The sequence below is a fragment of the Hyaena hyaena genome, unplaced genomic scaffold, assembly GCF_003009895.1.
Source record: "Hyaena hyaena isolate Hyena2069 unplaced genomic scaffold, ASM300989v1 scaffold_2, whole genome shotgun sequence".
NCBI classification, from domain to species: domain Eukaryota; kingdom Metazoa; phylum Chordata; class Mammalia; order Carnivora; family Hyaenidae; genus Hyaena; species Hyaena hyaena.
In genome coordinates this window covers 6,895,564-6,920,671 of record NW_024080634.1, presented here as the reverse complement: position 1 = coordinate 6,920,671, position 25,108 = coordinate 6,895,564, and the positions used below count along the sequence as shown (strand labels likewise).

Below are 25,108 nucleotides of genomic sequence, written 5' to 3'. Positions count from 1 at the left end.
GGATCCCTCACATCTTGGCCCCTCCCCCAGGCAGTCCTTGGACTTGATCCCCCTTTGCAGGGCCTGTCGAGGGCTCAGCCACTAGACACAGACTAAGGAAGGGAGACACAGGGTGGAGGCACGTCCCACGCAATGCCTCCCCCGTGGGAACACCTGAAGCCACGCTCCACGCTCAGCCCTGAGGCGGGGAAACCCGCCACATGCTGTTTGTGAATTTCTTCAGAAAAAAAAAAATTATATCCCCGGAACTTGGTGAAACAGAGAACCAGAAACCCACATCCAGCCTTGACATTCAGACCTCTGCTTGTCAGCTTCTCGAAGGCTTCGGTGCACCACACGCGGTGATTCAAACAAATGAGAAAGACGCTTAAAACACAAGAGACAGCTGCAAAGGAAGCCGGTGAGCTTGGATGGGCTCCGAGTCGGCTGGCGGCCTGCCAGCAGTCAAGTGCCATTTCCCAGAGATCCCAGAGTGCTGGCTCACGCTTACAGAAAACCCAGTTATCCAGGAAGTGAAGGGGTAGGTGACAGAAGGGCCACACCTGTGTGTGTGACGCAGGAGGGGGAAGCACTTCCTGCCCTGCCACCTGAAGGAGCTACAACCCTCATGGAACCCAGTCGCACGTGTGAGTAGATGGGGGTGGCTCTCACGTCAGCTGAAACTTCGAGAACTTAGGGCTAAAATCATATTTCATTTGCTTTCCAGAGAAAATAGGGTGCAATTTACTTTGCTGAACAGAACACATCAAGCTGCCTCTTAAAAAGAAATTTCTTGGGGCGCCTGGGTGGCTCAGTCAGTTAAGCATCCAACGTTGGCTCACGTCATGATCTTACAGTTCATGGGTTCTAGCCCTGCGTTCAGTTCTGTGCTGACAGCTGGGAGCCTGGAGCCTGCCTCAGATTCTGTCTCCCTGTCTCTCTGCCCCTTCCCCACTCATTCTCTGTCTCTCTCTGTCTCTTAAAAATAAATAAACATTTAGGGGGCGCCTGGGTGGCTCAGTTGGTTAAGTGTCCGACTTCAGCTCCAGTCATGATCTCACAGTTCATGGGTTTGAGCCCCGCATTGGGGCTCTGTGCTGAATGCTTGCTCAGAGCCTGGAGCTGCTTCGGATTTTGTGTCTCCTTCTCTCTCTGCCCCTCCCCTGCTCATGCTCTATCTCTGTCTCTCAAAAATAAATAAATGCAAAAAAACTTTTTTTAGATAATAAATAAAAATAAACGTTTAAAAAATTTAATAAATAAAAAGAAATTTCTTAGGGCCCCTGGGTGGCTCTCCCAGTTGAGCATCAGCTCAGGTCATGATCTTATGGTTCATGAATTTGAGCCCTGCATCGGGCTCTGTGCTGACAGCTCAGACCCCACTTTGGGTCCTCTGTCCCCCCCTCTCTCTATCCTTCCCCCCTCATTCTTTCTCTCTCTTTCTGTCTCTCTCTCTCAAAATAAATAAAAGGAAATAAATAAAAAGAAAATTCTTATTTCATCCTAGAAAAAATTGTGGATAGTGAATATTTTTTAGGGTGGAAGGTGGTGGGGTATGTTGACTACCAACTGTCCCTGGAAGATGGACACCAAGATGCAGGGAAGTTAGGGCAGCGGCTCAGGATAAGGGACCAAGTGGCTAAGTGAGGACTTGGGTCTTTAGATCTCAAACCCAATGCATTTCCCCCCACAAAACCCCGGCTAGGGAGGTACCCACTTCCCAGTGCTAAGACAGGGGCTGGAGAGCGCCCACTTCCCTGTGAAAGACTCTGAAATACCAACTGCAGTTTCCTCCAGGACAACACAGACTTAATGAAGTGCAAAATGTAGGCTTTTTTGCATTCTGATCGAGCTTCCCTAGGAATTCAAACCACATCTCAGTAAAAGTAATTCTGTTTTATTGATGCAGGAATTAGTGTAATTGCTGAAATACATTCAGAGGACAAGCCTTCGTAGGGAATGAGGAAGTCGGCATTAATCTGTTCAAAACAAATAACGTTCTAGTGCGAAGTTTAACAACACGATGCCTATAGTGTGTGCATGAAATGGGAAGTCAAGGGGGTAAACGACGCAGGGAAATAACAGTTTTCTTGTCAAATGAAACATACCTTTTTAGAGCAGAGAAGATACCCTCCGAGTCTGTTCTCTGTGCTCCCTCTTTTTGCCGGTAGCAGGTGTAGCCTGCCAACAGGTGTTTGGATGTGGGCATCCATCATCTCAAACCCTCAATTATGTGGTGACTGCTCTGAGTGAATTACCCAAGACTCTTCTTCTCCTTCTGAAACCCAGCGATCGCTGCCCCCAGGAGAAGGATAGCAAAGGAAAGGAAATTCCATTTCCCACTCGCTTGAGTTCTTAACAGAAAAGGGTTTGTGGGAAGTGGGCCAAAACATTTGTCTAAAATCCGGACTCTGGCTACTGTGAGGGTTGGAGTCCGTGTTCTTTCCTCTGCTGCAAAGGCCCGTGACGTGGTGTGGTCTGAGAAGCCCCCATAGGTCTTGCCCCAGCGAATCTACAAGGAACCATCACACCCACAGTCAAGGGGCTTGGTGTTTTGAAAGAGCGTCCCCTCTCCTCACTCCAGAGCTAACCAAGTCCCTTGTAGAAGATGTGGCTTCCCAGGATTTTAGAATCAGCGGGAAGAGGTCTTGTGCTTCGGCTCTACTGAGGGACTAAGAAACCGGCCCTCCTCAAGACCAGAAAATCAGACCATTCTCTGAGCTCTGCGGGAGGATGGCCAACTCCATCGACAGAAGGAAGAACGAACTGGAAGAGGTATCATCATTCCGAGCTGGGCCCAGCCTTGCAGACCCCTCTGGGCCTCGCCTGGTGCCTTCGGCAGACAGGAAGGGGCTGGTCTTCTCTCTGAGGGCAACGCTCAGCCTCACGTTCCGTTCCTTCCCAGCCCCTGGGAGATCCTGCTTGCCCCTGTCTTGGCCTCCCCCCCACCCCCAGGTCTCCCATGGCTCCGTGCCCCTCGTTTGGAAAACCAGGCTTCCCCCTTATTGTTCGCAGCCACTCTGCCACCTCCCTCCTTCTCCTACCGACAGAATGCCTCTTGCAACTTCCGCCCACTGTCACCTCCATCTCGATCACATTCAGAGTCACCAGTGGTCTCGCGGCCGCCGGACGCAAGGGCCTCTCCTCTGCTGAATGCACTGCTGTGGCCTCCCTGACCTGGACCCTCTCCTCTCACCTCCACTGCTCGCTGCTCCTCTCGGCCGCCATCCGTGAACACCCCTCGGGTGCCTGTGCTTGGTGGCCTCGGTGGCCCCTGTGCACTGTTGTCCGCCAGCAGCTCTTCCATCCGCTCAGCACCACTGGGCTGGGGTGGCGGGAACTTCTGTGCTGTCCGATGAGCAGAAAATGCCCTCGACTTGGGGTCAGACACCCCCGACCAAACACGATTCCAACTGTGACCTTGGGCAAGGGCTCTTCAGCCTTTCTCAAACCAGTGACACCACACAGCTGTACGCAGGATGGGAAGAAACAGGAATGATATGCGGAGCCAGACGGCTCAGGGCAGGCACCGACTAGGGAGTCAGTAAATGTTCATTCCGCCCTGTCGGTCCCCAAAGATGCCAGAATGTTCCCACCTACCAGACAGTTAGCTGACGCAATAGGTCCTAGAAAGTCTTGTTCAAACCCTTTCCTTTCTCTTCCATTTCCACCTCCCCCTCCCTGGACTTTACCCCAGAACAACCCCTCAAATCCACATGCCTGTTTCTCTTCCTTCACTGTGCTAGGACCATCCCCTCCAACAGCACACGAGTGAGGGGACATCCTTCTTGCCGCTGCTCTTTCCTTCACATCACATGCACATGCACACACTCCACACGTGCACGAGCACACGCATACACACACACATGCATGCCTGCCATACACGTGCACATGCCCTTCCTCCCATCTATCTGCAGGACCAGGCCAGCCTGATGGAGAATGCAACCTCCGCCCTGTTTTCGATGTGTCCAGCTTCCGCACGTGGCACATCCCATCCGACCTCCATTTACAACACTAGCCCAGTACTTGGCACATAGTAGATGTTCAGTGAGGGCTGGCTTTCTTCCTGTCATACTTGAGGGACACAGCCTTGTCTCACCTCCCTCATGATGCCTTGCCCTCTGCCTCTAGAATGCTAGAATATTCTTCATCTTGTGTCCGCAGCGTAGAAGGCAACAGCACATTCTGTGAGACAGTGTGCAGGTCTTGTGTTACTAGGCAAGCTCTTAGCTTCCAGATGGGTCTGCCCATCTGCGTCTTGGATTGCTTCTGAATTTCCCACAGTTTCCAGAACAATGTTGAGCTTTTAAAACTCGTGATTATTATAGCTGCAAGTTATGTACCTTCCTCGACCCAGACACTGTCATAATTGTTACCATTTGTTCCATATCTGCTATGGGCCAGGTGCTATGTCTGCATGATTTATTGTTTTCTCGCAGTCGCCCTGCAAGATAGGTCTTACGATTCTTGTTTCATCCTTGGAAAGGTGTAGGAATAGAGGAAACTGAAACTCAGAAGCAGAAGTGGCCTGAACAAATGCACACAGGTCAGAGGTAGGAGAGCAGGTTCCAGTCCAGCCCTGTCCAGGCCAAAGCCCATCACCTTGTCACCCAGGCTGCACCGCTGGGTGCGTATCGTGACCTTTGATTCTCCCATCAACCCAGCAGGGTAGCCCTGAGCCTGTTTGACAAGTAAATAAACTAGATGAATCACTGGGTTCTACTCCTGAAACCAAGACTACATTGTATGCTAACTAACTTGAACTTAAATTAATTAATTAATTTAAAAAGAAGAAGAAGAATTTGTGGTTCCAGGTGTCCTGGTTAGGGGTCCACAGAGCAGGGATTCCCCAGATCCGGCTAAGCCCGAGCCCCACACTGGAGTAAGCAGGAGCCCTAAAGGATTCTTGCTCCAGGAGGAAACCAGCAAGGAAACCACTGTCCTTGTGCAGTGGACAGCCCACACAACTGTATGCGGCGGTCCTAAGAGGCTCCCAGTGGTTCTGACTGTCTAAGATTCTGATTCTTGAAGTTCTTTGAGAAGGAAATCAGGTTATTAGATGTCGATCTCCATCCAGCCCAAAACGACCTGTCACTTCTCTCCTTTGAGCATTGCAATTGCACATTTTACAAAGCCATATCCACATGCTGAGCAGCCACATTAGTCCTCTGACCTTGCAGTGGGGACTAGACATTCTAAATTTAGGTTCCCGTTGTGGAGCCCCCAAGCTAACATTTTAATAAGAGCCTTTGCCCTTTGGTAGCTGTCACATGTTTCCAGCGGGATGTAAGAGCTGTTCTTCCACACAATGACATTAAACTCTCCAGTCCCTCTGGATCCCTGACTCCAGTCACCTCCCAAAGTCACGACAGCCCTAAGTACAGGGCAAATAAAACCTGCCTTGCCTTCTCGTGACACATCAGCCAAAGGTGCCCAGCATCACCAGTCCCGGGGACAAGCTTCAGCTAAGGGGCTTACACAAGAAGGTGAGCATATGTGCCAAGGGCCAAAGGAAATGGATCCTGAACTTTGGGCATGACTGGTGACTATAGCGCTGAGTCACCCGTTGTATGTGCCTCCGTCCTAAAATGAGGGAAATGGGAGCAACAATTGAACCGTGCAGGACTGAGCAGGCAGGAAAATCCCCCTGCTCAGGCTGCAGCATTTTAGAAACTCTCATCTCTCATATATGCTTTTCTTTTTTTAATGCAATTTACTTTTTTATTGTGGCAAAATATACAAAACATATAATTTACCATGCTACCCATTTTTAAATTTTTTAAATGTTTATTTATTTTGAGAGAGAGAATGAGCAGGGAGGGGTTTGGAGAGAAAGAGAGAGAGAATCCTAAGCGGAGTCTGTGATGTCAGTGCAGAGCCTGACACGGGGCTTGATCCTACAACCGTGAGACCATGACCTGAGATGAAATTAAGTCAGATATTTAACCAACTGAGCCACCCCAACTTCCCTGCCATTTTAACCATTTTTAAAATATAATTTATTGTCAAGTTGGCTAACATACAGTGTGTACAACGTGCTCTTGGTTTTGGGGGTAGATTCCAGTAGTTCATTGCTCACATACAATACCTAGTGCTCATCCCAACAAGTGCCCTCCTCTATGCCCATCACCCATTTTCCCCTCTCCCCCAAATCCCCTCATCAACCCTCAGTTCGTTCTCTGTATTTAAGAGTCTCTTATGGTTTACCTCACTCCTTCTCTGTCTGTAACTACTTTTTCCCCTTCCCCTCCCCCATGGCCTTCTGTTAAGTTCCTCAAGTGCCATGTATGAGTGATAACATATGGTATCTGCCTTTCTCTGACTGACTTATCTCACTCAGCATAATACCATCCTGTTCCATCCACGTTGCTGCAAATGGCAGGATTTCATTCTTTGTCGTTGCCAAGTAGTATTCCATTGTCTACATAAACCATGTCTTCTTTATCCACTCTTCAGTTGATAGACACAACCACTTTTAAGTGTATAGTTCCATCGCATTGAGTACAGTCACATTGTTGTGCGTGCATCTCACAAAACTGAAGCCTACGCAACACTAACTCCCATCTCCCTTGCCCAGTACCCAGCACCTAGCACTCTGTGTTCTTGTCTCTATGGACTGACTGCTCTGGGAATGTTACGTAAGTGGAATCATACAGTATCTGTCCTTGTGTGTCCGGCTTATTGCACTCGGCATAATGTCCTCAGATTTCATCCGTGTAGTAGCAGGTTTCAGAGTCTCCAAGACTGAATAACATCCCACTTCATGTATGTACCACATTTGGCCTATCCATTCATTTGGGGGGACACTTGGGTTGCTCCCCCCTTTTGGACATTGTGGGAAATGCCACTGTGAACAACAGTGTACGAATACCCGTTTGCATATGCTCCTCCTGACCACTAAGCCTGGGAAAAGTTTGGCCTGATCTTCAATTGTGCAGAGTTCGGTTATTGGCATTGCCAGATGTAGGTTTAATTCAGTGGGTCTGTTGGAGTATGGTTTTCTAGACATCTACACTGGAAAACGAGCCGAATTGAAGCCACTTGACCACCCCAAACCTAAGAGAGATGTCGCCACCGCCCTCTCCGTCTTTCCCTCCAGTCCTTATCATCGCTACCTCCCTGGAAGGAAGTTTTGCCCCCTTCTCTGTATTTACCCAGCCCTCCATCTACAGCATTGGACTGACCTCTGTTCCATCAAACACCTCACTCCATCACCGTCCCTTCCTCACAGGGGCAACGTCTCCACTTTGGCTTCTTCTCAGCACGTAGACACCCGACACACACGCACACAAGGTCCCCTTCCATCTGCCCCCTTCAGCTCTCAGACTTGAAATGCATCGTTTATACTTCTGTTTCCTCACCCCCGTCCTGGCCAATCCCTCCTCAAAACACTGTAATCTGACGTTAGACCCCATCATCAGATGACATAAGCTCCCATCAGCTGGATTAATTCTATCAGTTTACTGTGGTGGTCGCATAAGTCAGTACAACATGAGTGGCCTAAAACGACAGAAATTTACTCTCTCATCCCCTCCTGGAGGTCAGAGTCCAAAATTACAGTGTCCGCAGGGCCACGCTCCCTCTGAAAGCTCTAGATCTCTCAACCTCTGACGGCTAAGCACCATCGCCTGAACCCCTTCCTCTGCCAGCATGTGGCCTTCTCTGTGGCTCCCTATGTCCTTTTCTTTCTCTTACGGGGATGCTCTAATTGGATTTGGGACCCACCCTAATCCAGTGTGATCTGATCTTAGTCCTTACTTTAATTATATCTGCAAAGACCTTACTTGCAAATAAGATCACATTCTGAGGAATGGGATAGACATGAATTGGTGGTGGGGACACGACTCAACCCATTACACTGGTAAATCCCAATCGCCAAGTCCAGGGGACATTGTTCAGTAGCTCTGTGCAACGTTTGCTTTTGTAACTCAAAACTGAAAGTCCTTGATGCTTCCTACTGATATTTTAGATGCTAGGAGCATATTAAGGGAAAATTTAAATATAGAAAAATTGAAAGAAAGCAAAATCACCCACAAACATACAACTCAGAGATTGATTGAATTAATATTTTGGATTGCATTCTTCTCTCTCTCTCTCTCTCTCTTACACACACACACACACACGCACGCACACACACATTAATGTAACATGGCAATATATGCAAAGGACTATAATTTTCTTATTCTGCTTTTTCACTTAACATTGTGACACGGACAACCTACCAGGTCAATAAACCCAGGGGACCCGTTCATTCTGTACACAGGTGCTGGCGTTTTCCATAAGTCAGTCACATTTTCCAGAGCCTGAGATCCACCAGTGAATGAAACACACAGAGATCTCTGCCATCGAGGAGCACACCTTCTGACCAGAGGCCAACAGACATAAGAAGTTCACATAATATGGGGCACCTGGGTGGCTCAGTCTGCTGAGCATCCAACTCTTGACTTCAGCTCAAGTCATGACCTCACAGTGGTGAGGGCTCCGTGCTGAGCGTGGAGCCTGCTTGGGATTCTGTCTCCCTCTCCCTCTCTGCCTCATCTCCACTCACTCTTTCTCTCAAAATAAATAAACATTTAAAAAAAAGTTCGCATAATAACTAACCTCTTTGATGCCAAGAGTGAAAAGTACTATAGGAAAAGCAAACAGTAGCACAAGAAAGAGTGACATGAGCTCTGGGGCAATGATTGCAATTTTAAAAGGAGGGGGGAGGGGCATAAATTTAAGCTTCAGTAAGAAAGTGATCTTGACACAAAGGATCAAAGACCCCAAAACACTGGAAAATCATTTTTAATGGCCACATAGTATTCCATTGACTGTATCTGCAATACCATGTTCAAACAGTGCTTGATGACATACAGTTAGGCTGTTTCTAATTTTTCACTATTGTGAGAGAGGCTGAAATATACAATATCCTAGTACACGTGATGGACGTTTGCAACATCGTTTTCTTAGAAAAATGTCTAGACGCTGAATGGCTGATCCAATGCATCTAATCACTCCCAACCTGCCCTCCAGAAAGATCTTTACTGTTACTCTGCCCATAAAGTGTAGGTGTTCGCAATTCCTCTGTCCTCCCTGACACACACAAGCTCCATATACATTTGTCACTTGGTTCTAATTGTGCCAACTTCAGGGTTAAAAAAAATGTTATTGTATTTGCATTGCTTTTACTTGGTTGAACAGTCTTTCCATACATATGCTTTTTAGCTCTGTGTATTTCTTCTTATAAACTCCTTATTCATTTCCTATGATCATTTTTTTCTACAGAGGTATTTATTGCTTTTGTAAATTGGGAATATGTATGTTATGTGTTGCAAATATTTTTCCTGGATTGTCTTCTTACATTTTTAACAAACACTTAAAAATTTTTATACTGACAAAAATACCAGTCTTTGAAAATAGTTTCTGGATTCCTATCATGGCTAGAAAGGCTTTCTCAACTCTTAACAATTATAAAAATATATCTTCTACGCCTTCTGTAAGGCTTTTTTTTTTCTTGGCATTAAAGTCCTTAATCCACTTGGAATTTATTCTGATATAAGAAATAAGGAAGAGAGTCATCGCTTTTCTTCCAAGTGGGCATACACATGTCCCCACAGCGTGTGCCAAGTCATGTCCCCTTTGTCTGCCCTCCAGGCTGGAGTCCCACTTACCTTCCTGCCTTGCTCTCTCCTCCCACCCCTCACACCTCTCGTCCCTTCCTCTGGCCCCGCCTCTACTTCTGATTTCTTAATGTAATTAATTTCCAGGGTCCTGTCTTCTATATCCTTTTTTAACTCTGTGCAATCTCCCCATGGATCTGTCATCCATACCCACAATGGCAGCTCCCCCTTGCATGCTCTGATGATCTTCCCAGCCCGGAGCCCAGTCCAGGTCGCCGCTAAGCCTCAGCCCCCCACCCCTGATTGCCCACAGATGCTCAACAGAACCAGCCCAAACCCACATCTTCCTCTGCCCTCGGGCTTCCCGGACCGTCCCGCCATCCCCCAGAAGGTTCCCTGCCCACAGCCCTCTGCGGTCGCTCATCTCCTCATTATGATAATTCTTCTTATTCGATCTTAAATCCAGTGCCACCTCTTCACCCCCATGACTGCTCCCTTAATCCAGCACCTAGCTGCTGCTGCTTCTTGCTGGCGCCCTGTCTCCAAAATTCAGCAAATCCCGCCTGCAGCCTCTTTTTGTGCTGCCCGTGAGCTAAGATTAGTTTTACATTTTTGAAGGGCTATAAGAAGCTTTACAGAAACAAAGAAGAATATGCAAAAGACACCAAGGTTGCCGACAAAGACTAAAATATTTACTATTGGCCCTTTGCAGAAAAAGTTTGCCAGCGCTTGCCTCTACTGTATACTCCACATGACTACCTTCCAGAAGGGTCTTTCTAAAATAACATAAAGTATTCAATCATATCACTCTTCATTTTAAGACCAATCTCCATAGCCTGGTACAGAGGCCTTCAGGGTCCAGCCTGACTCTCACCCACTGTTCTCCTAGCTCCGTCCATTTCCCTGACACGTGCTCCATTCCAGAATCTCCATCATTCCCAAACAGAGCTGCTTCACGCCGTCAAGACTCTCACGCATGCTGCTCTGCTTTTCAAGTGCCCCACCATTCCAGCTTTTGTCTATCGGGAAGCAAGCACACACTCACTCCTTCCTTGAGCAAACTCATCCTGCTGTCCACCCAAGACAGACTTAGGTTTGAGCTCGCTGCTATCTTCTCAGTGCCCCTTTCCCTCGTCTCCGTTTTCACATCATATTTTAATGTGCTGCTTGCTTCTGGCCAGAGACATTCCTTCCCAGTGAATGGGAAGAGCTCAGTAGTAGACCTCACGTGGCAAGATACCTTGCGTTTTAAATTGCCTCCTCTAGCCGAGCATGCTCAAGCAAATGTACCACGTTCTTTCGATTCAGGGGAGAAAACAAGAAAGTAAAGTGAAAGAAAAGCAAGCCACACCTGACAGACCATCTAGGGACTCGCAATAACACAAGAACTATTTGAGTAGGTCTTTCTTTTCAATTGTGGTAAAATATATGAAGCATAAAATTAGCACCGCAAATACTTTCAAGTGCACAATTCAGTAGCATTAAGTATACTCGCAATGTTGGGACACCATGACCACTATCCATGTCCAGAATTTTTGTTACCATCACAAACACGTAACTCCCCATCCCTTCCTTCGCCAGCCCCTGGTAATCTCTATCGTATTCTCTGTCTCCGTGCATTTGTCTAGCCTAGACGCCTCACATCAGTGGAATCATGCAATATTTGTTCTTTCGTACCTGACTTATTTCACCTAACGTGATGTTTCCGAGGTCCGCTCGTGTCATAGCATGTGTCAGAATTTTATTCCTTTTCAAGACGGACTAATCTTCCATTGGGTGGCCGGACCACATGTCACTGATCCCTTCATATGCTGCTGGACATTGATGTGGTTTCCCTTTTAGCTGTTGTGAATAGTGCTGCTGTAAACATCGGTGTGCATGGTTCTGTTTGAGCCTCTGCTATCAGTTCTTTCAGTTTATACGTAGAAGTGGAATGGGGGGATTGCGTGGTAATTCTACGTTTATTTTTTGAGGAACTTCTATACTATTTTCCACAGCAGAAGCACCATTTTACATTCCCTCCAGCAAAGCACCAAAGTTCCAATGTCTCCACGCCTCACCAACACTTGTTATTTTCTCTTTTTTTTTCTTAATGGTCATCCTAATGGGTGTAAAGTGTTAGTGTGGTTTTGATTTGCATTTCTCTAATGGCCAGTGACCTGTTCATGTTGAACATCTGTGCATCTTTGGGGAAATGCCTGTTCTAGTCTTTGCCCATCTCTGAACTAGGTTGCTTTTTTGTTGCTGAGTTGCAGGAATTCTTTATATATTTTGACTATTAGTCCCTTATCTAATATATGCTCTGCAAGTATTATCTTCCATTCTGTACATTGTCTTTTCATCAAGTAGGTCATTTTTTTTAGCTTTTACTTAAATTGCAGTTAGTTAACTGTATGTTACAGTGTAATATTAGTTTCATGTGTACAACATAGTTATTCAGCACTCCCATACATCACCCAGTGCTCATCACAACAGTGCACCCCTTAATCACTATCACTTATTTTACCCATTCCCTCACCTCCCTCTCCCTTGGAAGCCATCAGTTTCTCTGTAGTTAAGAACCTGTTTCTTGGTTTGCCTTTCTCTCTCTCTCTCTCTCTTTTTCCCCCTTTGCTCATTTGTTTTGTTTCTTAAATTCCACAAATGAGTGAAATCACATAGTATTTGTCTTTCTCTGACTGACTTATTTCACTTAGCGTAATACTCACTAGTTCCATCCATACTGTTGCAAATGGCGAGATTTCATCCTTTTTGATGGCTGAGTAGTATTCCACTGTGTATATGTACCACATCTTTTTGATCCATCCATTAGTCAATGGACATCATCAGGAGGTAATTTTTTTAACTTTTTAACTTTTTTAACGTCTTTATTATTAAGCGACAGAGGATGAGCATGAGAGGCGCAGAGAGAGAGGGAGACACAGCATCTGAAGGAAGCTCCAGGTTCCAAGCTGTCAGCACAGAGCCTGATGCAGGGCTCAAACTCACAAACCATGAGATCATGACTGAACCAGAGTCAGACATTCAACCGACTGAGCCACCCAGGTGCCCCAGGAGGTAATTTTTAATGAGGAAGCAAACTGGTTCTGTACCACTAAGGGTCCTCCTCAACAAATGACGCTGAATTAAGACCACCAGGAGAATTGCATACGTTCCTTTTCTCTTGCATCTCATTGTAACAACCACCCGTGTCTTCAGGCCTCCCCTCTCTTGTGGGGACGGCTGGCCAGCCCCAGGGACAGCGGGCTAGTTTTGTCCCATGGGTCCTGCCCCTCACCTCCCCCGGCATTCTGTATTCCCACTGCTGCTGTCCGAACAGTGCGGGTTTCGTTATGATTTTCTTAGATTCCTTAAATCTTACACCAGAAGAATCTCAACGCTGTCTTTGAATATTCCTTTTTTTTTTCTCTTTGATTCTAAAAGTAATATAAACTCATTCTAGAAAATTTGCAAAAATCAGAATATTTTTTTAAAAAATTTTAAAGCACCCATACGCCACCCACTCAGAACTACCTACTAACATCTGAGTGCCTTTCCTTCCAACTTCTGATTTCGCACATGCGTTGGAGATGTCTCCTGTTTTCCTGTCGGGTTTTCCCGAGCGCATTAAAAATTCCTTAAGTCGTTTTTGAACATTGCCCTCGGCAGTGGAGGCATCACCCACAGAATTCATACATAGTTTGAAATGGAACGATTTCCCATCAGGAGAACACTTAAACTGGCCAGGGCACCAGCGAACCCCTCCCTCCACGAGCCCAGCTCCCAAAGTCCGGGACCAGGCCCCTTCCAGCATGGAGCTCTGTCATTGTCATTTCTCCTTTCAGGCTAAATTTCTGCACTAGGCTGTTTTGTACCTTGGCTTGTTTTATGCCAGATGATCACCTTTTGAACAGAGAGAGGGGAAAAAAAGAGACAAGGATAAAACACACACACACACACACACACACACACACACACACACACACACAGCAACAACTACTGGCTTTATCACACAGATCCACATTTACTCTAAGCCAAAATTCAGAAAAGCAATTCGTCCAGTAAATGGGGATCCTGGGGGCTGCTGCTGCGTTCTCGCACACCCGTACAGGTGCCGAGAGTTCCTTCAGGTTCTGTCTGGTCAATCCACCCGCAAAGAGTGGCGCCTGTGGTCAGTGGGGCTGAGCATGTGGCCGCTGCGCATGCGCGGCAGGGGCGGGGCGGCCCCAGAGCCAGTTTCTGAGCAGTGGAACAGGGCCAGAAGTTAGCATCACCGGCTGTGCAGGACCCCCGGGGACAAATGTCAGCTTTCCCACGTGCAGCTGCTGAGTGGCCCAACACGCTTGTGCAAATGCAGTTCAGGGCTCCCCTCAAATCCACACCAGGGGTTTCAGGCAAGAAAAGAATTGTTTTTTTTTTTTAATGTTTTATTTATTTCTAGGAGAGAGATCGAGACAGCGTGCGCAGGGGAGGGTCAGAGAGAGAGGGAGTCACAGACTGAAACAGGCTCCAGGCTCTGAGCTGGCAGTCAGCACAGAGCCCGACGCGGGGCTCGAACCCACGAACCGCGAGATCATGACCCAAGCGAAAGTCGGACGCTTAACCGACTAAGCCACCCAGGCGCCCCAAGAAAAGAATTGTTAAGAGCCGTCACTGACATGCCCGTCTGTATTTCCCCGGCTCGCGTTTGCATTCCCACGCACAGTGCCGAGCCTCGCTCCCAGCTCAGACCTGGGACGCCCCTCTCCCTGGTCCAGGGCTCCCCGTGATTGCTCTGGATCCTGCCCGGAGGCTCGGCCCCTCCTCCTGCACACTCCGCACGCCCTTCCTCATTGGCCCCACCCTTCCTACCCGTTGGGACTCCAGATCCAGTGTCTTCTATGCCACCAAGCCCTCCCACGTGTCACTGGCTTTTTGGTTTCTCTCACCCCTGCACCTGCCCCGGCACCTGTTAATCAGAAGGCCCACCCTTTACCCCCCACTGCCCAGAGGCAACATTCTCCCCTCCCCTCCCTGGCTCCCTGGCGAGGCCTAAGAATTAAGCTGATACATTGGCTCCCGGGTGGCTCAGCTGGTTAAGCGCCCAGTCATTTCCGACTCTGGTCATGATCCCAGGATGTGTGTGAGGGAGCCCGGTGTCAGGGTCTGAGCTGGGTGTGAAGCCTGCTTAACATTCTCTCTCCCTCTCTCTCTGCCTTGCTCCTCTGCTTGCACACTTGCTCTCCCTCACTTTCTCGAGGGAAAAAAATAATAATAATTAAGCCCACTTGGAATCACAGGAGAAAAGCACACATGTACATGGGAGCCTCACAAGAATACAGACATAAGGAGTGACCAGAGCAGGAAGATTTCAGAGCTTTTAGACAAGGAAACCATCAGTGTGTGAAGAACGGTCAAGACAAGGGGGGTGGTTCATAAATGGTAAAGGAGTGACTAGGAAGATGTGGGTTCACTTAACAAAGTTTGTCTACACAGCCTTCCCAGCCCTTAGTTTTCCTTCTCTGGTGAAGACAATCTCTCATGCTCTTGACCCAGAGAGGGCGCCTTTCCTGAGAGATTTGTCTCCTGCTTTCAGGACGGGAGGGTCAGAGTGTCCTTCTTTCTCTGGCTATTTCAGAAGTACCTTAGATTCAAAATATCCAATACATCAAAGTGGCATGTTTCGGGGGTGATGTCTTCGGAACCCCTTCACCGTCTTCCCATGGATGCACCTTGCCGGCATGCACTGTCTCACCTGCAGGGCACCTTAAAGGTCACCTTCCCATCCCAGCCCCCAGGAGGCTTGGCTATCTTTGTTTGATTACATTTTTATTTGTTTTTATTTTTTTATTTATCTTTTTTATACTTTTCTATTTATTGTTTGGCTCATTTTATTCATCTCTTAAACAGAGGAAGGTACATGGAATACACCCAAGGAATTTCCAAGTTGCCAAAGCTCGAGAGGCTCTCGCAATGCCTGGGTGGCTCAGTCACTTAAGGGTCCGATTTGGCCTTGGGTCCTGATCTCTCAGTTTGTGAGTCTGAGCCCTGTGCCCGGCTCTGTGCTGACAGCTCAGATCCTAGAACCTGCTTCTTATTCTGTGTCTCTCTCACTCTCTCTGTCCCTCCCCCACTCACATGCACGTGTGTGTTTTCTCTCTCTCTCTAAAATAAACGTTAAAAAAAATTGAAAAGCTCTTAAGTAGCATAGGCATTTATATCTTCCCCAACGCCAAGCCCAAGCATTGGACTAACCACATGCCAGTTCATTGTAGACGCTTAGACTCAAACATTCCATCCTGACTTCCTCTCTAAGAGCTGCTCTTTCCCACACCAGTCACCCCGCCCCCCACATGACTCTGCTCTCTGCTTCTCCACATCAGTAGTACAGCCCCTAAAATGAGACATAAGACTGTATTTGATAATAGACACAAAACACACAATGGCTCAAGCCTTTTTTGTCTTGTTTCTAGTCAGATGGCAGCTTTTTGCCACTAACCCAGGCCCCTCTACCACCTTCTGACTCCACCATCCTCCACAGAAGGGTCAGGGGCGGAGGAGAGGGCACATCCCCCTCCTGTTTGAGGCCTTGACCTGATAGGACCAGCTCCAGACCGGCCAGGACTCTGCACTGGCCACCTCTCACCGCAATGGGGACTGGGAGAGGCGGTCCAGTCCTGAGCTAAAAAAAGAAGAAAAGAAAGAAAGAAAGGAAGGAAGGAAGGAAGGAAGGAAGGAAGGAAGGAAGGAAGGAAGGAAGGAAGGAAGGAAGGAAGGAATTGGAGGATAGACCAGCAGGCTCCCAGGAGCACTGATCTCTGCTCACTCATTAACCTCTCAGACAGGTTCCTCCAGGCCAGGATGGATGCCTGGATTTGAAGTGACAGCCCAGCCGGAAAACGCAGAAAAGCCTCTTCAAACTGGGGGCCTGGGGAGGAGGGTTGTATATTTCCTCTGTGACATTTGAAAGCATGAAATATCACCGAAGACTGTTAAGAGTCAGCTAATCTGACAAACCCTCTTCCTGGGGATGAAAGGAGTGAAGGACTCAGGGACACAAAGGCTCATGGTGGCTTTGCCCAGTCAGAGGGCTGAGCCCCCCGGGTCAAGGCAGAACCTTACCCCAGGTCCACTCAGGCCCTTGCGTCCCGCAGACAAAGCCTCCCCAGCCTAGTGGGTTTGAGCCCTGGGTTTATCCCCCATGAAGCCATATTGAGAGACTCCCAATCAGGGCAAAATCAGCAGCAGCAAGAGCTCGGGCGAGACCACCCTGGGTCACGAACACCCCACTTGGTAGGGGTGCTGGCAGGGAGCAAAGCCAGGGCTTTGGCTTCCATCCCGATGCCGCGCCCCACCTCCCTCCCTCCCGTCCGGACCTCAGCTGCTTCCCTTTGAGGCCTGTCCTGGTTTCTCTGTTCGAAGAAGAGAAAGAACAAGCAAAAGTTTCTCTTTTACAAATGAAGGCGATTGAGGGCAGTGATCTAAAAGTCAAAGTTGTCAAACCAAACAGCAGGTTTTGCAGACCAGATGCTGTGTCTTCCTTGGGCTGAAACATAAAAGCGGATCTATGGGATTGATTTTTAAGGAAACTAACCTACCGTGAACAAGGTTAATCCATAAGCGAAGTTGGAACCACTTATGTCCTATCCTAAGCTATGTTCTTATTCAGATAAATGTTTTCTCAACCAATCGTGTTTCTCCTCTAACCCAGGGGAGAACGTAGTTACCGCAGAGAAAATGCATGGCAGACCCAAAGACACAGAAGGAAAGCCTGAGGAAAGAAACTGCTTATAAAACTTTTAGAAAGCTTTAAAATTATTGGCTGAAAAAGTCATTTTATCCAGTGGTTGATGTGCTTACTAGCAGCATCATGTCCAAATTTCCCTTTGCGCTCAGATTCTAGAAGAGTTTTCCTAATGCACTGTTAACTAACGACGGTACCAATGCATGAGTCATGACAGCCGTCAGAAAGGACATAACCACCAGCCAAACCTGCACATGTTACATGTCGAGGCAGAAACCAAATTAAACATGTAACACATAGAAAGAGAGAGAACATTGCCCCGCACCTTTTTTTAACCTTGGCATCAAATCAGCCATCAGAATACAATGCACACATCCTTACCAACCGAAACCAGAATTTTCATTTTTCAGTTCTGAACTTCGAGTGACAATTTAAAGAGTTCACTCAAAATTCTGGCAAAGAGTTCACTCAAAGTTCTGGCCCTAGGGGCGCCTGGGTGGCTCAATCAGGTAAGCGTCCGACTTCGGCTCAGGTCATGATCTCACAGTTCGTGGGTTCAAGCCCAGCGTCGGGCTCTGTGCTGACAGCTGGCTCAGAGCCTGGAGCCTGCTTCAGACTGTGTCTCCCTCTCTCTCTGATCCTCCCCTGCTCATGCTATCTCTCTTTCTCTCTCTGTTTCTCAGGAATAAATAGAACATTAAAAAAATGGTTTTTTTTTAAATTCTGGCCCTAAATGGAAGGAGAGCACTAGCAAAGTGCTGGCAGGCACATAGCACATACATCGTTCCATTTAACTTTACAACAACCCAATAAATTGCATATCGTGATCACCATTTCATAAATGTGGCAACTCAGGCTCAATGAATCTGGATAGTGTATTGGTCTACTCAGGCTGTCATAACAGAAGACCAGAGTACGGGGCAGGGCTGGAGGTTTAAGATCAAGATGCTGACAGGATTCCTTCCTGGCCACCTTGGGTGGGTTGGAAGACCTCTCTTCTTGGCTTGCAAATGGAGGCCTTCTCACTGTGTCTTCACTCGGCCTTTCCTCTGTGTGCACGCCCCTGGTGTCTTTTCCTCTTCTTATAAGGACACCAGTTCTATCAAGGCACCTCCCTTAAGACCTCATTTAATGTTAGTTGTCACCTTAAAGCCCCTATCTCCAAGTACAGTAACAATGGGGGTTGGGTCTTCAATATGGATTGGGGGCGGGGACATGATTCAGCCCATTCAGACTGTCTGAATTCAAACATTTCTTTATTGAGCGTGTGCTGGCTGCCATGTAAAGGCATCTCAGATAGAGTGGGAAGGCATTCCATCGAGGGGCTGGCTCCCAGAACTTGCTGGTAGGGAGACCATTTCACAGCAGCAGTAAGCTCTGTCCTGGTGGGAAGGGTGGGGAGGTACTTACACAAGCTAGATGGCAGAGCACAGGAATCCAAGTCAACCGAAGGCCCGTCCAGAGATGCCAAATAAAAATGGCTTCATCTATTCTGTGAATAGCTACACAAATGTTCAATTTCACTCCCATATACCAGACACAGTGCAGTTTCCGTGACCCCAAAGAACCAGCATCTCATTCAACTTTTCTTTTCTTTCCTCCAAACCACCAGCTAACGTACTTGAGGGCGACTCCATGGATCAGGATGTTGAGAGCCCCGTGGCCATTCACCAGCCAAAGTTGCCTAAGCAGGCCAGGGATGACCTGCCAAGACACATCAGCCGAGACCGGACCAAAAGGAAAATCCAGAGGTACGTGCGGAAAGATGGAAAATGCAATGTCCATCATGGCAACGTGAGGGAGACCTATCGCTACTTGACCGACATCTTTACCACCTTAGTGGATCTCAAGTGGAGATTCAACCTGCTGATTTTCGTCATGGTTTACACAGTGACATGGCTCTTTTTTGGGATGATCTGGTGGCTAATTGCATACATCCGAGGAGACATGGACCACATAGAGGACCCCTCATGGACTCCCTGTGTCACCAACCTCAACGGGTTCGTCTCTGCTTTTTTATTCTCCATAGAGACAGAAACCACCATCGGTTATGGCTACCGGGTCATCACAGACAAGTGCCCAGAGGGAATTATTCTCCTCTTAATCCAATCTGTGCTGGGGTCCATTGTCAATGCATTCATGGTGGGATGCATGTTTGTAAAAATATCACAACCCAAGAAGAGGGCAGAGACCCTGGTCTTTTCCACCCATGCGGTGATCTCCATGCGGGATGGAAAACTGTGCCTGATGTTTCGAGTAGGGGATCTTAGGAATTCCCACATCGTAGAGGCCTCCATCCGAGCCAAGTTGATCAAATCCAAACAGACTTCAGAGGGTGAGTTCATCCCCTTGAACCAAACAGATATCAATGTAGGGTATTACACGGGGGATGACCGTCTATTTCTGGTGTCACCGCTCATCATCAGCCACGAAATCAACCAACAGAGTCCTTTCTGGGAGATCTCCAAAGCCCAGCTGCCCAAAGAGGAACTAGAAATTGTGGTCATCCTAGAAGGAATGGTGGAGGCTACAGGTAAGACAGGCTCCTTGCGGGGGCATCTGTGGGATCAACATTCTTTGTAAGCTGGACCTTATTTATGATGAAATGTGAAAAACTGAACCTTACTCACTATTGACTCCATCCCCTTGGGTTTCATGACATGCCATACCTGTGTGTCCTCTAACCTAGTGTAGCCACCAAAAAGTCTAACCATTTAGCTTTTTTAAAGCTTTTGGAAAATAAACTAATCAATACTTTTTTTTGAAAGCACTACTTACTATATTTTAAATTTCCAAATATTTCCTTAAAATCTTATCTGTCTCTGAAGTGCTTTTAAATGGCTCTAAAACATTGCTTAATTTAAATACTTGAGGTTATTTAATAGCAAGCCAAGAGGAAAAAGTTAAGCCTTTCAAAGGAAGACTGACAAATTGCTTTAATAAAAATGCAATTTCACCCCTTCTTTGGGAGTCATTTGCAAGAACTGGGGCAAGGGCTCTTCTCTGATATCAAGTGAAAACTGGGTGTCTTTCTGCATACTCTACCTGCTGAACCTCCAGCTGATATAATGACTTGCAGTCAATAATCCTAACAGGAAAGGGAAAAAAGTGAAAATCCATTCATCACAATCCTATTGACCCTTCTGCTGTTAGTGGCCGATCATTGGCGTGTTCTGGGGAAAACGATCCGTTCTCAAAATAGGGAAATGATCTGTCTTTGTTGAAGTCCTCGCTCATATCTGAATTTGACACGTGGTATACAATCCCAAAAGCAAAGCAGGTCCTGCCTATATTTATCGGTAACATTCCACAAAATAGAGCCAGACATTCCTGACTTCAGCTAAGAGTAATGCCCCACAGGAAAAGTATAAACCGGAATCCAAATTCATTATTTTTTTTCGTATTCTTTGGAGTTATCAATAGTAGCCTTAAAGTCCTCTTTAGATATGCAAGCTGCCCTTCTGTGCTTTGAAGTCTGCAACCTGTGGTTCTGGGTTCATTTATATAATCTGAAAATGCATGCCCAACCGCCCGACCCCAGATTCTTCTTCAACCCATAACCTGATCTCAGCCATCCCTTGAAAGTCATCGACCCCATCTTTCTGCTTCCCTGTACCCAACAGTCAAGGTCACAGCCTCTAACTAACTTCTCTCAGAGTGGTGGAAACTTTTACAATCGGTTTTTTAAATGCATCCAGCAATGGAAGTGTGAGTAAAAGTCTCTGCCTGGGGCTCAATGATAGGAGTGCGATCCTTTCCATAGAACAAGAGGAACATGGACCTAATCCGAAAATGGCTTTAAAGAATGACAAAATAAGTTGGTCCGAAGGTTGTGGGTTATCGTTAAGCTGATTAAGAATGACAAAATAATTCACACGAAATACTCAGAGCTGCACATGTGAATGGGGTCATGTGTACCTTGACCCTGACTTTCCCCCCAAGAATACTTTCAAGGCAATGCTGTATGGAGGAAGGAGGTAGAAAGAGGAGAGGAGGGAGGGGAGGAGAGAGGGGAGGAACCAATCCAAACAGGGAGTTCGGTCATTTTCTCATAGACCAGAAACTTCTCCCACCTCCCTGAGCACAGGGACTCTGTATCCCCCTAGTGGTGACCACTGTCATACAGCCATGTGTTGCAGTCCTTATGGTAGATTTCCCATTATAAACTCTCCAAGTAGGACATGAGGGAGATGAGTGGACAAGCCTTCTTATCGTTGCATCTTTGAGCTCAAGAAGCAAAAGCCACTGGAGATGTACCCTCTGGTTACTGGGGTTAATCAGAGCTTCAAGTTGCAGGAGCTCAGCTATGAGTTCCCTCAGATGGAAGCCCAATCTCGAGAAAAATAAATGAATCCCGAATAAGCCCATTATCTTTGTAATGTCCCTGAGCTGGAATTCTCCCTGGGGCAGACTCTGCCTTTCTGGGGGCAGCTTGTGATGAGTGAGAGTTTCTAAAGGGAGGAACAATGTTTTCTTGGTAATTAACAGTGATACTCGCCTCTGGGCATTCAGCTGGGCCTTTCTTACTGCTTTCTTAGAGAAAACTTTGTAGTTGCAGGCAAACAAAAATCAAAACACTTTACCACTGTTCCTGGGGAAAGGCAACTGCTCTTAAATTAAAAAAAAAGTTTTCTCATTTCCGTTATGTGGAGAGAACAATGTTCTAGAAAGTTCTGGGTTTGTCTGGAAGCTGGATGTATTTTGATCTTTTCCTGACGGGATTCATAAAGGTCGATACTTCCAGCCCATCTGATCTCTTAACCTTCAGCGGGATACTTTTTTTTGTGAATGAAAAGCACAAATGGAATTTATGGGTATTAAACAGGCCCTGGAGGTTTGGGAAGAATGCTTCAAGGAGTCAAAGCCACAGGGGGAAAAAAAAAACAAGTGTAAACCAAATACACACCAAGGAAAACAAATTCACAAGGATCTAATTATTCATTACGGGGCTAAATGGGATGTCAAGAGCCTTGAAAACAGAAAGCTGACCCCAAACGATTTCCACTTTATTCATCCCTTCTTTCAAAAATGTCTTAGTTGCCCTTAAACCACTATCAGTGAGCCCAATTAGCGGGCATCTTCCAAGCATGAGCCCTGCACTGCAACCTCACCACAGTGCTCTCTTCCTTTCATGCATGTTGCAAGTATACAGTGATTCCAATATGGTATTTTCTGGAAATCTGAACTATCCTGCAGTAAACCCAGTATCCACCGGGATCCTTCAGTCTGCTGAGCACCCGGGTCCAGCACAGGCCAGTCGGTGTTCTGCTAATGCATTATATTCTGCACTGCAGCAAGCCTGCTTTGCACCCTCACTTAGAGTCAGGCTCCGTTTTAGAAAATGAAAAGTAAGCTCCTTGAAGACAGGACGTGATGTTGTGCAACATTGATGCCCTGCAGGTCTTAACATGAGTCTTCCACTCAATAAGTCCTCTAGCCTCATAAAAGACAGACTCACACCCATAGCAGACAGACCCACATCCTTGGTGGAGGGCTTGCGTCTGGTCCAGCCCAGGGTCAGAGGGAGGTGCATGGTGACCTCCTGAGAACCTTTCAGTCATGTGATTCTATTTTTGAAAACGAATCAAACCCTGGAAAATTCTGACACCAGCCACCCAGACATCTGGGAACTGGCCGTGTCTCATCCTGCAAATATATTTTTAAAGGGGGCCCTTTATGTTCCTGACACATGGGCAATTTTGAGATAGTGATGTTTACAAAAGGGTTCACAGCTACGTAAATAAACATGCTCGCAGCTGTGACAAATGTGCTTTAAAATAGTAAAGCATTCATATAGACTGTTATTTATAGAGGGCAAATTGGCCTGGAGGCTAGATGACAGCCACACAGAGCTGGGCCGGTTGCCAGCTAGCTCCTCACTATAGCCTTTCTGATTGATGAACTTCCATATTTACCCCCCAACGATTATGCAACTCTGACGAGCAGTCCTTTCCAACACCTCAGCAAATGTGCCTGGTTAGCCGGGATGAATCCCCATTAAGCTTTTTAAGCTTTTTTTTTTTTCACGTTTTATTACAGAAATCATAAAACTTATACAAGAGTAGACCACAAAGGATAACTAACTCTCATATACCCATCATTCAATTTCTAGAATTGTCGATTCACAGCCAAACTTGTTCCATCGGGACCAACACTCCCTAAGTGGCCCTAGGCATCGGATCATTTTATCTACAAATCTTTCTTGTGTGTTTCTAAAAGGCAAGGGCTCTCACACGTCACCAGAACACCACCGTGGCACCTAAAATACTTAAAATAGTGATCGTTCCTTAAGATCCAATATTTAGGTCCTCCAACTTCTAATTGTCCCACAAATGCCTTTTTTTATTATTGTTTTCAAAGCTGCTTGTGTGAAGCAGGATCCAAATGAGGCTAGCACGCTGTGACTGGTTGGGATCTCACGAAAGTCTCTTAATCTGGGAGCTCCATCCACCTCCATCTGGCGAGGGGAGGGGGGGAACGGGGGTGGAGTCTTTCTTTCAAGTATTTCTCAAAGAAGAGAACTTCTGAAAGATTTAAATACTGCACAGAAAACTAGGGAAAGTGGAGGCTGGAAGGAAGCCAAATCTGTGGAGATACACTGACGAGGTAGGGGTGAGGAAACAGGGCCTACCGAGGAGGAGGGGGAGTGGGCATCCTAAATCCGAGAAGGCAAACCGGAAGTAAGTGGCAGCAAACCAGAAGCAGAAAACAGGAAGTGGGGGAGGGCGAACCGGAAGTAGTTTCCGTCCTTCACCGCAGGATAACTCAGCTCCGTCTCTCGAATAGTGTGCATGTGGAGAGGGTTTGGTCGCATAAATCACATGAGAGATCACAGGATTCTTTGAGTTGGAAGGGCTCTTCACCAGCTCTTATTTTACAGAGGGGACGGAGGCCTGACTAGTGACTGGGCTAAGGTCAAAGAGCCACTGGCAGAGAAGGAACTTGAAACCCAAGATGGCTGATGTCATCCAGCCTCTGCGTCCAGTGCTCTTTGCATGGTGAACGCCTCCAGTTCGTGAGGACTCAAGAGAGAAGTGCACCCGAAAAAAGTGTGCAAGCAGGCTGCCTTCTCTTTTCTTTAAGGCTTCTCCGTTGCTTTCTATTGTTATTGGTTCCTTTTGAAACTCTTTGTGCATTCACATGAATTTTTAACAACCATATATTAAGATGAAATGTGGTGCAAACAGTTCTGAAATCTAAATTAAGTAAGCAACGTCTACACAAATACCCCTGGAAGAGTATGATGTTCTGTCCAAGCTGATTTCCAAATACCATTTTTCTTTGCTGTGATCAAAATGCCACTTCACTATAATAGAGGAGAATATGAGATCACAGATTTTGAAAAGGTGGCGTTTCGCAGATAAGGTGGTTGAGTGTTTGCCTTACAGTACTCTCAAGCTATTTCTAGTAATGATATTTCATACCCATTACATCTTTCAAATCTTATTTTCTCCTTTTGATAAGTTACTGCTAATCCCTCCGTTGGCAAGTCATTATCGCAAGATTTACCATTTTTCTCTTAAGAGTTATAACCCCAGCTACCTAACCTGGAGAAAGGATTAATTGATGTGATCTGAGATGTTAAGAACTTAGGTGAAACCCTCTTGGTAAATCTGTATAAGGAAGAATCCAAAAAATTTCGGGGACACGTGAATGTATTTTTCCTCGGTAGAAATCTACCATTCATCAACATCAAGACATCCAACTATACTTTTTTCCTTGAGCAATAGGTTCAGTGATTTGTTCAGAGCTTCCATCCAAAATGTCTACCTCAATATACTGTATCCCAGTAGTGCCATTCGCTGGATAAAAATCGATGATAATT

At 46.7% G+C, this 25,108-nt stretch overlaps 1 protein-coding gene across 1 annotated transcript in view; it reads left to right on the top strand.

Annotated features, from left to right (window-relative positions):
- Positions 1-25,108, top strand: part of KCNJ6 (potassium inwardly rectifying channel subfamily J member 6) — a 109,640-nt gene that overhangs the window by 18,055 nt on the left and 66,477 nt on the right. Inside the window, exon 3 of the mRNA XM_039229763.1 lies at positions 18,896-19,816. Coding sequence (XP_039085694.1) covers positions 18,896-19,816 — 921 coding nt within the window. The remainder of the gene's footprint in view (positions 1-18,895; positions 19,817-25,108) is intronic.